The sequence below is a fragment of the Cololabis saira genome, chromosome 5, assembly GCF_033807715.1.
Source record: "Cololabis saira isolate AMF1-May2022 chromosome 5, fColSai1.1, whole genome shotgun sequence".
Classification (NCBI taxonomy): domain Eukaryota; kingdom Metazoa; phylum Chordata; class Actinopteri; order Beloniformes; family Belonidae; genus Cololabis; species Cololabis saira.
In genome coordinates, this window is record NC_084591.1 from 44,249,513 (window position 1) to 44,263,889 (window position 14,377).

Here is a 14,377-nt window from a genome sequence, read left to right on the forward strand (position 1 = left end):
GGAGGAGGAAGCCAAGTGACACACACACACACACACACACACACACACACACACACACACACACAGCCATTACATAACCAGACATAAATTATCCACTCCAGTGAGGAGAGGGGGAAGTGACTGCCTCACCTTCTGGATTAGTTCATTCATGCAGCATCCCGACACTGACTCTCAGGGAATAAAATAGCTGGGATTTAGGTCCAGAACCAGATCTGTTTCATATTAGCAAGGGTAGAACATCTTTTTTTTTTTTTTCTAGGACTTCTTTCTGCAAAAATATCCATAAAGACAGAAATGCAAACTGTGAATGAGGCCCAGTTCTCCAAGAACTGCATCAAAAACAGACATTTGCTCTAGTGTAGGTGTGAGAATGTACTTCTGTACCTTCATCATATAGAACAAAGTTAACCATGTCCGTCCATCATTAGTTTAGATGTTACCAAAATTACATCTGAAACGAATACAACCGGACCTGAAATGAGGACTGGCAAAGCTCCAATACTTCATCATCATCATTTCTGATTTTCCTACCAAAGAGCGTTTGAAAATATTTCCAGTGGCTTTGTTACAGCTGGGTCTTGGCAGTAGGCATTAACCATAGCCAGCTGTCACTCAAGAGACCACGCCTCAATTATTCATACATCACTTTACCCAATCAGCCCTAGGCAAGGCAAGTTTATTTTTATAGCACATTTCAGGTTCAAGACAATTCAAAAGCACATAAAAACCTTTTCAAAAATGCTTTTATTAAGTAAAAGAGTTTAAACATAGAATTAAAATTAGGCAGACATAAATTAAAAGAATAAAACAAATGAGATGCAAGAAATAAATGTTGCAATGCATTATGATGGATTTCTGAAATAAAATAAATTCATATTTTATTAAGTAAATAAAAAGGTTTGAAACCTTGACTTAAAACAACTGGGAGATCCACTAGCCCTGATGCATTCTGGGAGTTTATTCCACAGGTGAAGAGCATAAAAGTTGAATGCTGCCCCACCATGTTTGGTTCTAACTCTGGGTACAGAAAGTAGGCGTGACCATGACGACCTGAGGGTTCTGGCTGGTTCATGATGGACCAGGAGATCAGAGATGTATTTTGACCTAAGACCATTCAGAAATGTATAAACCAACAGCATTCAGACCAACAGCAGGAATTTAAAATGTATTCTGTAACAGACAGGAAGCCAGTGTAAAGATCTAAGAACTGGAGTTACTGTACACGGCCCACTTTTCTGGTCTCAGTGAGGACTAACTGCAGCTGTTGGATGGATTTTTTAGGGAAACCCATGAGAACAGTGTTACAGTAGTCCAGTTTACTGAAGGTAAAAGCAAGTTTCTGTCCTGCTGAGACATCAGTCCTTTAATCCTCGATATATTATTTAGGTGATAACAGCCTGACTTCACTACTGTCTTAATGTGGCTGAAAAAATTCAGGTTTGAGTCCAGAACCACTCCCAGACTTCTGGCATGGAATATAAAAATGAACCCTTATACAGTTATACAGTTAGGTGTGATTGTGAACTGTAACTATGGAGGCAAAACCGTCCTTTGAACAAGGCTGTAAATGTGTTTACAGGACTGATTCAGAAAATTAGAATATTGTGATTTTCTGTAAAGCATTTACAAAAACAAAAATGTCATACTGGATTCATTACAAATCAACTGAAATATTGCAAGCCTTTTATTATTTTAATATTGTCGATCATGGCTTACAGCTTAAGAAAACTCAAATATCCTATCTCAAAAAATTTGAATATTCTGGGAATCTTAATCTTAAACTGTAAACCATAATCAGCAATATTAAAATAATAAAAGGCTTGCAATATTTCAGTTGATTTGTAATGAATCCAGAATGTATGACATTTAGGGCCCGATTTACTAAGATCCTAAATAAAGAGTACTAAATTGCGTGTGCACTGAAAAAGTTTGCGCGTGCTGTTGTTGCGTGGTTTGCGGGTGATCAACTAAGATTGCGTGCGCAATTGATAACAGGTGCAAACAGCAGTATTTAAATGAGGTGTTGCGTGTCTTAAGGTTTGCGAGCGCAGATCTGCGCCATGGAGAGTGGATGGAATGCACAGTCACAAGTCACAAGCGCAAAATGAAATTTGACGAGTTGGAGTTAGAGATATTAGTGGAAGAGGCAAATAAACACATTCATGAATACAGCAAAGAAATTTAAACATTACCAAAAGAAACGCAATATTGGAGAAAACCTGCGATAGAATAAATGCAGTTGGTAACACAAAAAACGGAAAAACGTCTGGTTTTTCATATTTCAATTTTAGGCACAGATCAAAAATACGAAATAGAAAAACGGGCGTGACCCGGCGGTGCTCGGCATGATCTGAGGAGAAAAAGACATCAGACACAGAGCTGGAGAGCGCTTTGATTCAATCTATTTATGAGTTAAGTTTTTATTCAGATGTCCACAGTATATTGCAAATATTATATATTATATAGCAAACACTGACAGTAAATGTGTGACAGACGGGACCATCATATGGCCGTCGATTTAACGCAGTACCATAATTCAGGCGAAGCTGCAGTCTGTCTGCGCTGATCCTGACACAGCGGGTCGGAGCGGATTTGGTCATGATGTTTTGTGATTAATAAGCACGGGTTTTAATTAAATGTAATTTACGAAGGATGATTTCACGTTCAATAAGATAAGTAATCAATAAAATACAAAGTTTTGGCACAAAGGCTTGGCCTGCTTGTGGGCGAGTGGAGGGGGGCACAATAAGAGAAGGTGGCAAGATATAAGGCGAAGAACTAAAGAAAAAGTGGCCTTTAATAAAACTTGTGCAACCATTTTTAAAATAGCATGCAGCAGAATAAAGACTATCTCTCTGCGTATTCTTTGATTTTGGATGTCGCCTCCTTGCCACAATAACAGCAGCAGCAGATTAGCACCTTCCTTTCAAACGTATTAAATACAGACGCAATCACAATACGCGCAATTACTTTCAGGCTTGGTAAATCTCATTGCGCGTGGTAAATGGAGCAATTTGCATCTTCCCCTCCCAGTATTTAGCGCTCTCTGGCGGTTACGCCCCATATTGATTATTCATCAGGGCAAAAGTACTAACTGAATTGCGTGTGCAATTTAGCGCATTTCAGAGACGCAGTCCTCTTTGCACGCTGTTAGTAGATCAGCTGGCACTTTGGTTTGCGGGTGCTGTCAAGTTTGCACAGGTTTTAACACACGCAAACCTTTAGTAAATCGGGCCCTTAGTGTCTTTTAATTGCACTACAGAAAATAAAGAACTTTATCACAATATTCTAATTTTCCTGTCCTGTATTTATTAGTCAGTTAGACATTTTTAACGTGGAGGTCGCTTGATCCAGGCCCTAGTGGTCGGGAGAGGAACTGCAGCTGCAACTAATGACTATTCTGATAGTCGATAAGTCATCGATGATTGAAACGATTAGTCAACTCATCGTTTTATGAATTTCATAATTATTAAATGGCTATTATTTAGTTCTCATCTTTTACATTTTGCATGAGGATGTTTAAATTATGTGCTTATTAAAAATAAAAGACGGGAAAGATGTAAACTTAATTCAAAAATACATTTTTTAATAAACATTGGTGCTGGTTGCTGTGGTAGTGCACTAGCCGCTATAGTGTTTACCTGGCGCTGTAGTTTATTGTGCAAGTGCAATTCTCAGGAGAGATGGGAAAGGAAAGTAGATGCCTCACTCTGTTGATTTTTTTTTTTTTTTTTGCGGACAATAGTCGACAAGACACAATGTTTTAGTGGGTGCAATGCTTTTTAAGCAGTCACCAGCATCCTGCCAGTAATTCATAGTGAGACAGAACAAAATGAGAGGAGGTGAAGGAGTGAAACAGGTCAGGAGGGCAGGCTGAGGTCAAATAAAGAAACTAAGGAGCTGCATATGAATATAAACAATGACATGGAAGTAACTAACACACCAACAAACAAAGATGGACTAGGACCAGACCTGGTAGTATATATAAATAACAAGAATGCACAGATGTGCAGCAATCAGTAAAGAAGTCTGCTAAATGACAGCAGTAGTAGGAGGAAAAACCTGGTGTGACACATGATGAGAAGAACACAAAACACAAAAAAAGTAAGGTCTCCAAAGTAAAGCAGGACTTAAGCTCAGTACAGTGAAGAAAGTAAACTGAATTCAAGGTAAAGGAAAAAATAGTTACAAGAATATCAAACATGAACATCAAAACGAGAATGAAAACTTCTAAAAAGCTTTGTCTTTATCAATCCTACATAAAAAAGGACCATGTTTAAGAAGTGAGGGGGACAGAGGACAGTTGTGTCCGACGTAAAGAGGTATGGGGGGTTCGCATCACTGCCGGTGGTGAGTGACACACACGCCTGAAAACCATTCACCACAAGAATTAAAGTGCAATCAAAAACTGCAACTCCATAACTGCAACTGCACAACAGAACAACCTGCAGTAATTAATCAAATACTAAAATCATTCAATTAAGAAGCTTTGAAAGAGGAGGTTATATAAACTTTCTGTAAATCACTCACTGACTCACTTATTAGATCCAACATTTCTATTATTACTCATTTCATGAGTATTTCAAGTTTATGCGCCCAACTCTGCAATCTTCACATTACAGAAGGTCCTGGCTTGTTTTATTAACTGCATTTAAAAAAAAAACAATAAAAGTAGTGCTGTTATGAGTTACAGTATTTCTTTATTAGAGCAACTGTGAGATTTTTTTTTCTCCTTTTTTTTGTGTGAGATTATTAATGAAATTCACACTACTCATTACTGTGACACTATGACTGATACCGCCCTACTCTGTTATATCCTTTATTTAACCAGGTAAAAAACTCATTGAGATTAAAACCTCTTTTCCAAGAGTGACCTGGCCAAAATGGCAGCATAAAAACAATACAACAATACATACAAACCCAGACAGTCAGTCACACATTCCAGGGAAACAATAGTAAAACAATAGTAAAATTTACACAACGGGGCCGTCACAAGAACCGAGAGAGCTAATTTCTCTGTCTTTCAAAATTGATTTGAATTCACCCAAGGATACTAGATCAACCAATTTCAAGTCCTTCTGCATCATTCCAGGTTGACGGGGCAGAAAACCTGAAAGCCTTTTTACCCAGTTCAGTTCTGGCTCTCGGGACCTGCATCTGAATAAAGTTCTGTGAGTGCAGGTTCATAATGGCTGACGTTTCTACACATGTGCACGCACAAATATGTAAGGAGACGTTCCAAAATGGATTTATAAATAAAAGTCAGCCAGTGGGAGAGTCTACGGAGGCAAAGAAGGACAATTGGCAGCAGCAACAATAAACAGTGATGTACCTGAAAGCTGCAACCGGTGATAAAACGCAAAGCACAATTATACGCTGTATCTAATTCTTTAAATACTGCTCAGGAGCGTTCATAAAAAGCAGGTCGCCATAGTCGAACAAGGGTAAAAAAGTTGTTGTGATCAAATGTTTCCGGACCCAAAATGAAAAACATGATTTGTTCCTAAAAAAGAAACCTAATTTTAGTTTCAGCTTAGAAACAAGGTTATCAATATGATAATGTTAGTGTGTCTGATTGGCTGTGAAGATGGAGGGATAAGTCTGGGTCTCCCTGGCGCAGAAAAAACCTAAAACAAATTCATAGTGGCCACTCGGGTTAATGAGCGTGATCTGATCAGAAGTGCAGGTGAACGGTTTGGAAACTTCCCAGAAGTGACCGTCTGCTCTGCTCCGCGGACTGTGGCCGGTTCACAGACAGCGGGCCGAGCTGGCCGAGCAGGCCGAGCTGGCCGAGCCGGCAGGCTCGCAGACGCCAGAGCAGCGCGGAGAATCCAGTCAATGTTCAAATGAAACCACCGCCCGCGGGCTCTGACCCGTACGGCAACATCACATTGACCCGTGGAGGCTGTGGGTAAACAGTTAGGAGGGTTTTACGTTGCAACCGAGTCTCACATAAAAATGTACCCTGCCTACGTTGGTCCAAAGTGCAAAAACGTAGAGGGGTTATAATAGTAGCCCTTGAATTGATACATTTTTTTGCCTATTCGTTTTGCGTCCAAGTCACGTGACTTTCAAGATTCTGGCCGTGGCACCAAAAAACATGGCGGATATTTCTAATTTTTTAGTGAATAAAATCAATTTTTTGAGTTAGTTTCTGCATTAGGTGGGCATTTTACGGATTTTAGTGAGATCAGGTTGAAAACGTTGCAGCTTCACATTAAGCCTGAATTATGGTTCCCCGTTAAATCGAACAAATGCTTTTGTTGGGACCCAGGACTTAGATACCCATTTTACACCAAACTGGTTCCAGGGCTGGTTCTGGGCCAGTGTTGGTGCTGGTTCACAAATCGTTCCAACTTGCAAACCAGCTTAAAACCGGTTTGCTTTTTCATAGCTCGATGTGCTCAGGGGAACCACGTCGTTACGTCACTGCAAACAGTAGTTACGTCTCTGCGTTTGCATTGGTACCTTGGAATGTTTTTTTCTGGCCCGGAGCCAGTTCTTTGTCAGTAGGAACAGAAAGCCTGGGCGGTTCCAAACTCAGCACTGGCTCAGAACCAGCCCCGGAACCGGTTTGGTGGAAAAGGGGAAAGAGAGGTTTGGTTCATTGTTTTTTTTTGGACACGTCAGATAGACAGACCAAGATTTGTCCTGGCGATTAAGATCAGTACAGTTCTCTCCATAATGATCTTCCATCTGTATGCAACAAGTCTGATATTCAGATGTTTGCAGATGACACGGTCATTTATGTCCATGCAGCAGTGGTGACCCCGGTCGCTGATTGGCTCAATAACTCACATCTACATCTAAATACAAAAAAACTGGTATGCACCATTTTTACTAAGAGGTCCATGGATACTGTAACACCTGATATCTATGTTGCCAGGGAAAAGTTGACAGTTGTTCCTTAATATAAATATATTGGAGTAATAATTGATTCAAATCCAACATTTAAAAAACTAATAAAATCAGTTGTAAACCCAGCAAAGTTTCACTTTCCGTCACATCAGAAACTCACTGACAACAAAAGCAGCAGTACTGTACTTTAATGCCATTATCATCATACATTTATCATACTGTCTGACCAACTGGGCAACACTAAAACAACACTAAAATCTGTACAGGTAGTTTACTATCAAGCTGTTAAAGTACTGGACAGGAAGACAAACATTCATCATCATCATTGACACAACATTACAAATAAGAAACTACTGAGATGGGACCATTTTGTTAAATTCAAAGATGCCCATCTGATTTATAAGATCTTGCATAGCTTGGCTCCTGCTCCCCTTGGTGTTTTTGTAAGCCAGATGCCAGGTCTGAGTAGAGGGGACTGTGTAGTTCCAAGAAGAAAAACTGCTTTTCAGTAAGAGCTGCTCACACCTGGAACATCCGGGAGCAGGACACCTATCCTTCTTTTAAAATACACTCAGTCACAAACATATACACACACATACACAGCCACACAAACATATACATACACACACACATAGCCACAAAGACATGTACACACACACACGTACGCATACACACACACACACACACACACACACACACACACACACACACACACACACACACACACACACACACACACACACACACACACACACACACACACACACACACACACACACACACACACACACGCATGATCATATACATACACGCATACACACACATAGACATACACACTGGCTTGTTCACCTGCATGCTGGCTCTCTAGTTTTTGGGTTTAGGTAGCGGTAGCGATAGCTTAGCTCAGACTGCGATCAGATCTCAAGATTTAGGTCGATTGCTGTTATTGTTTTGGTTGGCTCCGTGCCGGTTTCGTGTTTTGTTTGTGGTTTTTTGTTGCAGATTTCCAGTGCTTGACGTGTGTTTCCGTGTGTTCCTGCTTCCTGGATTGGCAGTGGATGTCGTCACCCCCCCCCAAAAAAAAAAAAAAAATCACTGGGTTTGTATGTGTATATTTATGTATGTGTATGCATATGTATGCGTATATATATGTATATATATTAAATATAGTAATAATGCACATATATATACCTTCATGGTATCAATCATTAATATGTGTGCAGACAAGGTAAAAAAAATAAATAAATAAATAAAATACATTTAAAATTATGGTTGAGAGAGTGACAAACGTGTTACCATCTCCTCTGAGAATGTAATGTATTTTTATTTTATTGTATGTGTTATAATTTATTGTATGCAATGTTTTTTTATAAATAGGTATAATACTGTTTTCAATGCTTCTTAACTGTTACTGCTCATGTTACCTGCCCCCCCAGGGACTACGGTTGAAAATGAGCCAATTTGGCTAAACTGGCATATTTACAGAAATGTTTATTGATGTGCATTGTATTTTAAACTAATAAACAAACAAACACACAATTCAGTTCAGTATCTTGATCATAAATGGATCATAGGGCCCGAGGAGGTGGATATCACAAAGACAGAACGTCCCAGCAAAGAGCCTTTAGGTGGCTTTTTGAAGAGTCAATGGGGTTGAACATAGTCAGCTATGGATGAAGCGGATTAGGGCAAGCTGGTTGATTGATGGAGGACAGGTGGTGCCTGGAAAGAAAAGCTGAAGAAAAGTGGCTGTCCCAAAAAGAGGCCGAACGTGACATGTCAGTGGACATCACCAGAAGGACCAGTGTCAGCCTTGTGGAGTAGAAACTGATTTAAGGTCAAATGAATGGATCAGGGACAGGAAGTCAACAGAGCTCTGTCGGTCGAGGTGGGAGCTCAACCATTTCCAATCTTCCAATCTGCCCAGTTGTCCTGATGGAAGACAGATTACAATCACAGAGACGGAGCTGTCCTGTCCGCTGGACGCCTTGTTGAAGGATTGGCGACTGTAGACCCACTTATCGTCACCCAAGTAGAGCTTCACTCAGAAAGAGCTGAGCACGAGCGGTGACGACGCCTCTGAACTACCACTATGTTAGGATAGACTCGCCATATCCTCCAGATCAGCAGAACAAACGAACTTTGATTTTGGGCCGTGAACGCTCATCCAATACTTGCGACTACTACCAGACAGTGCCTGAAGTACACAGTGTTAGGAGGCACACGGGAGTATCCAAAAATGCCCGTTGCAACGTTCAGTAAACCACAAACAGGACTGAAGTTAATTTATAGCTGTGTTAAACAGACTTTTAAATGGGACCTATTATGAAAAACAGGTTTTTTCTAGCTTTAACATATATAAAGTGGTCTCCCCTCAGCCTGCCAACTCAGAGAAGGAGGAAAGCAACCAAATTCTGCAGTGTCTGTACAGCCGCCCGGATGATCCGTCCAGTGTCATGTGGATCTACGAGCCGTTCAGATTCGGTGCATTTTCGTTACGTAACCAAAATGCAAACCACGCCCACAACTATAAAACCGTGTAACTGCATGTGAGCGTCCGACTATCGTAGCACTGCGTGACATCGGACGCTCTCTGTCCATCTCCCTCCAGCAGCTGCCACTTTATTGAGGTTTTTGTAGTGAAATGAGGAGGAATCATAGAGATAACTTCTCATTTCAACTAACTGGATCAGCCGTTCCTCATCATGACTGTTTCCTACAGCGCTTTCAACCGGCTTTCAACGCGAACGACAGGAAGAAAATAGAAGCAGGGCATCCGACAAATGTTTAACTCAAAACGGTGCGACGCGTCGCGCTGCGTCGCGTCGCGCTGCGTCGCGCTGCATCGCTGCGGCCAGTTAGGACAGTCCAATAGAAAATAAACCAATGGAATTGATTTTGTCGCTGACGCTCGCTCGCATCGCATGCAGTTATGACACGGTGTAATGGCTGATTTATGGTTGCGCGTTACACCAACGCAGAGCCTACGGCGTAGGGTCTACGTTGATTTAACGCAGAACCATAATTCCGGCTTAACTCCGCCGGCCGGAGCTTCCGCCATTTTTCGTGGCGATGTATCGCGTCATTCAGGCAGCCAATCAGAACAGTGCCTCATTATCATAGCCCCGCCCACTCAGAATCCTGCATAGATAATGAGGTTAGAAACGGTAAAGATAAAGACATGGCCCAGAGGCTGAATTTCTAATTTATATAGAAAAAACAATCAAAAGCTTGTTTTTAAGACATTCAAGGCCTGTTAGAGACATTAAATGCCATAATAGGTCCCCTTTAAGAAAGCTTTAAACTTATTTTACCAAGGAGCTTCAAAGTTTTCTACCTACATAGACCAAAACTGAAGACCAAACTTCTGAAAATTAAAGTTGACATGGCATTGTCACACACCAAAAACAAGAATGACCCAATGTGAAAAGCTTCAAATTCATCATCATCTTCATCACTGTTTAAATGTCTTTAAAAAGGGAGACGCTTTAATTGGGTTGCTTCTGAATTTTTTTAATGTATAAAAACAAACTCATGGTCATGTCATGCACAGATTCAAGCTGCAGACGAACAACCGCTGGTCCTGAGATTGTCTCTTCAACAGGATATAAATGAATGAGGAAAGAGAAACGGCCTCCTGGTGTCCGTCTGAGTGTGTTTGAAGTAAGCCTGTCCTCCCGTTACTGGGGCGCAACTTTACTCTTTCAACCTCCACAGCAACTACAGGTCATTTTCCTTTCACTCGTTTTACTGTCCAGTCAAAGATAGGACAGTTGGTGGGTTTGGTTAGGAAAACAAACAGTGAGCCTCGGTTTGCTGTGAGAAACAAACGGTATGTTAAAGGTCAATAATCAGCATCCATGTAGAAGGACCTGCTCTCTACACAGACCCTGCTGCTCCTTAACCACCTCAACTCATCTCCTCCTGAAATCATTACATCAGGCAATGAGTCGGACTGAAATAGTTGCACAATAATGAACTTCTATTCCTTTTTTAAAGGGGAGGACAGTCTCCATTAACACAAACACCCGACAGGTCCTGAAGGACGACTGTGGACTTTCAAACCAATGCAGCTCCTCGCTGCATTTTCTTCTATTACATGTTTGGTGTTACGCCATAGAGTCGCAAAACCTCCAGATTTGTTAAATACCATCGTGCTTCTAAGGGTCAAGTTGGATAATTTTTTATACAGATGCAAATTATTTCAATTTTGATTATTTTTTTTCCCCCTTTTCTTGTTTTGACTCTAACCCTCCTTCACAACGGATCACTAGTTGGCTGGTAGACTGGAGAAATGTCTCCTTTAGTGTAAAACGGGAGAATTGACGCCTTCAACCAAAATCGGGTCAAACTAGAACCCGGCATGACACATTAAAAAGGGAAAACTGCAGGTGATTGGCTTCCCTTCAGTGCAGCTTCCCTTCAGGTCTGGATCAAGTTGGGACTCACTATCTGTGGGAGTCTTTACAAGTCTTTAGCTCATTCCTCCTCAGCAGGTCTTCTGATTGGACTTCAGATACTTCAGCTATATAAACACAACTTTCCTTGAGCTCAACCCACATCATGGAGTCCCGTGCACGTGCAGGGGGGGGTGGAGGACACTCAAGCACCCGCCCCCTTTGCTCAGATGCCCAAAGTGTCCTTCTGTCAAAGGTCTTTTTTTTTTCAAAAGCCTTTAAAAAAAAAAATTTTTTTTCAAGTGTGATCCACACTTGAAAATGGAAATCTTTTTTTTTTTTTATCGTGCCATTCATTCACCAATATCATCTAACAATTCATAATAATTCAGCTAATAAAATGATATGATGAACACCCCCCTCCCTGACATGCACGTGGCAGGCCCTCATCACCTGCAGGCAGCACATGTACCAGTTATTTATGTTGTATGTATGATATTTATGTTGTGATTCAGATCTGTAATGTTTTTCTGTCATTACTTTAGTTTTGATTAGTGGGTATCCAGACTTATTATGCTTACTCTATTGTATTTTTCCATTAGTTTCAGTATTCGTTTTAGTTTGCTATTATAATATGGGGTATTTGTCGTGGGTAAGGTTTAAGAAGCTCAGAGCAGGTATTATTATTATTGTAATGTAATAAAGTAACAAATGTAACAAAGTTATTGTCGGAAAGTGTTAAAGTTGTGTTCCATGTGTCCCTTTTTAAATTTCAGCACCTGCCCCTCCAAAGGTCTTTGCACATCCCCCTTATTTTCTGAGATCTATTGCTACATACACTGAAAAAAATTAATCTAAGCACATGTAAATATAACATATTTAAATCTGTGATATTAGCAATTAAAAATGAAGTTTGTTGCTTTACATGAATACATCTAGTTTTGAACTTAATCTGCATTTGTTCAAAAAACAAGACATTGTGCATTTTTTCCTTAACAAGCAGTATTTATGGGCCGCTCGGTGGCGCAGTGGGTTAAGCGGCGGCTCATATACTGAGGCTCCTCCTCCTGCAGCGGTCGCGGGTTCGAATCCAGCCTGCGCACCTTTGCTGCATGTCTCCCCTGTTCTCTCTCTCTCTACCCCTTTCCAGTCTGCATCTCAATAAAGGGCCACTAGAGCCCAAAAAAATCTTTAAAAAAAACAAAAAAAAAAACAAGCAGTATTTATGTAATCCCAGGCAATCTTTTCATTTACACACAAAAAACAAGCAATGATCTTGTTGTATTTACCTTTCCTTTAACAATTTTAATCTATTGGGCAGATTGACCAACATTTAGATGAATCATGCTTTATTTGTTTAAGTAGAAACCACAGTAAAAAATATCTTGCTTGATCTACTTTAAAAAAATGAAGGCAACTTTTTCGCATGAGATTTTTATGTAGATCAAGAAAGACTAGTCTTTGTATAAACTACTTAATTTTTAGTATGTACAAAATTCATTTTGCAAGTAAAGTAAACTTAATTTTGATAAATAAAGTAAACTTAACACAATTAAGTTGACTGTACTTGCTAAATGTATTATTTACATACAAAAAATGAAGTAGTTTAAACAAAGACTAGTCTTTCTTGATCTACATAATAATTTTATGCAAAAAGTTGACTCATTTTTTTTTAAGTAGATCAAGCACAATATTTTTTTTAACCTTTATTTAACCAGGAAAAGAAACCCATTGAGATTAAAAATCTATTTTGCAAGGATGTCCTGGCCAAGAGGCAGCACAAGATTTCAGATATTAAAATTTACAGAGGTGTGATGTGAAATATTAAAATGAAATAAAATCAAATAAAACAAAAAATGGAAATAAAACAAAAAATGGAAATCAGTTACAAATCAGAGATGCTGTCTCAAGTGCACTCATTCTAGACATAAAATCACTCAGTGGAATAAGTTCTGTTATTTTTAGATCCTTTTGAAGTTTGTTCCATGTATAAGGGGCAGAGTATGTGCCCCTTATACCCCCTGATTTGTATCAGTGTACTATGACTTTAGACTGCCAAGTAATTTATAAAGTCCAGGGCAGTACTGGAGTTGAGGGGGGGTGAGGGGGGATGGCATCCCCTCTGAAATAAAAATGGTCCAAATCATCCCCCCTGTAAAACTGTCATCCCCCCTTTCCATCCCTTTTGTCATTTCATCAATGAATGTGGTTTTACTGCTATTTCAACATTTAGAGTCATCACCAGAAAAATAACACCAGAAAAATAACTTATTTGACAATTTTCACTTGAAATAAGTAGGAAAATCTGCCAGTGGGACAAGATTTATCTTCTCATTACAAGCAAAAAAGTCTTGTTCCACTGGCAGATTTTTCTACTTATTTTAAGTGAAAATCTACTTGAAACCGGTGAAAATTGTTGTTTTTTCCAGTGATGAGTCTTGTTTTTAAGTGTAATGAGATTTTTTTTAATAAAATTAGACATTTTAACTAGAAATAAGACAAATATTCTTGTTAAGATTTAGAGTTATTGCAGTGATCCATTTTACTTATCCTGTGAAGGACAGAGTCATATTGATAAGTTCAGAAAAGTGTTTTTTATTGTTGTGTTTTGATGTATTTGATGTAAGCCCAGTGGATATTTAAAGCTTACAGAAGGCTGCATTTAACTGCTGCTATGTCATTCCTGCAGTATTTCTGCAGGTGTTTTGGTCACTGCTATTATTTGTAATATATTATATTATTTGTAATATAATATCTGTAATATCTGTCCCCATATGATAAAATCCACCATCCCCCCTGATTTTTTTTCACAACTCGAGTACTGGTCCAGGGGATAGTTCAGCTTCCTCAGAAGTCAGAAGTTGTTAGGGCTCCATGCAGAGCAGGCTGCTCTCTCTCCTCACCTATGATGATGGTGCAGGCGCTCAGCAGCCCGATCTCCTTCTTCAGGGTCACTCTGTCCGGGATTTTCTGCTTCTCCTTCGTCCGGGAGCAGACGCCCCCGCTGCCGTTCTGTCCAGCCATGTCCGCCTGCCCGGGTCCGGTCCTCCGGTCCTGCTAGTTGCTCCCAGCCAGCCCCAGACCAGTCCTCCCAGAGCGCCCAGTCCTGTCCTCTCCTCACT

General features: G+C 40.0%; 1 protein-coding gene across 2 annotated transcripts in view; it reads right to left on the reverse strand.

The window, feature by feature from the left end:
• The window catches only part of slc7a10b (solute carrier family 7 member 10b), a 49,792-nt gene extending 35,415 nt beyond the window's left edge, over positions 1 to 14,377 (reverse strand). For both annotated transcript variants that reach the window (XM_061722232.1, XM_061722231.1), the window contains exon 1: positions 14,159 to 14,377. In XM_061722232.1, coding sequence (XP_061578216.1) covers positions 14,159 to 14,279 — 121 coding nt within the window. In that variant the 5' untranslated portion in view covers positions 14,280 to 14,377. The remainder of the gene's footprint in view (positions 1 to 14,158) is intronic.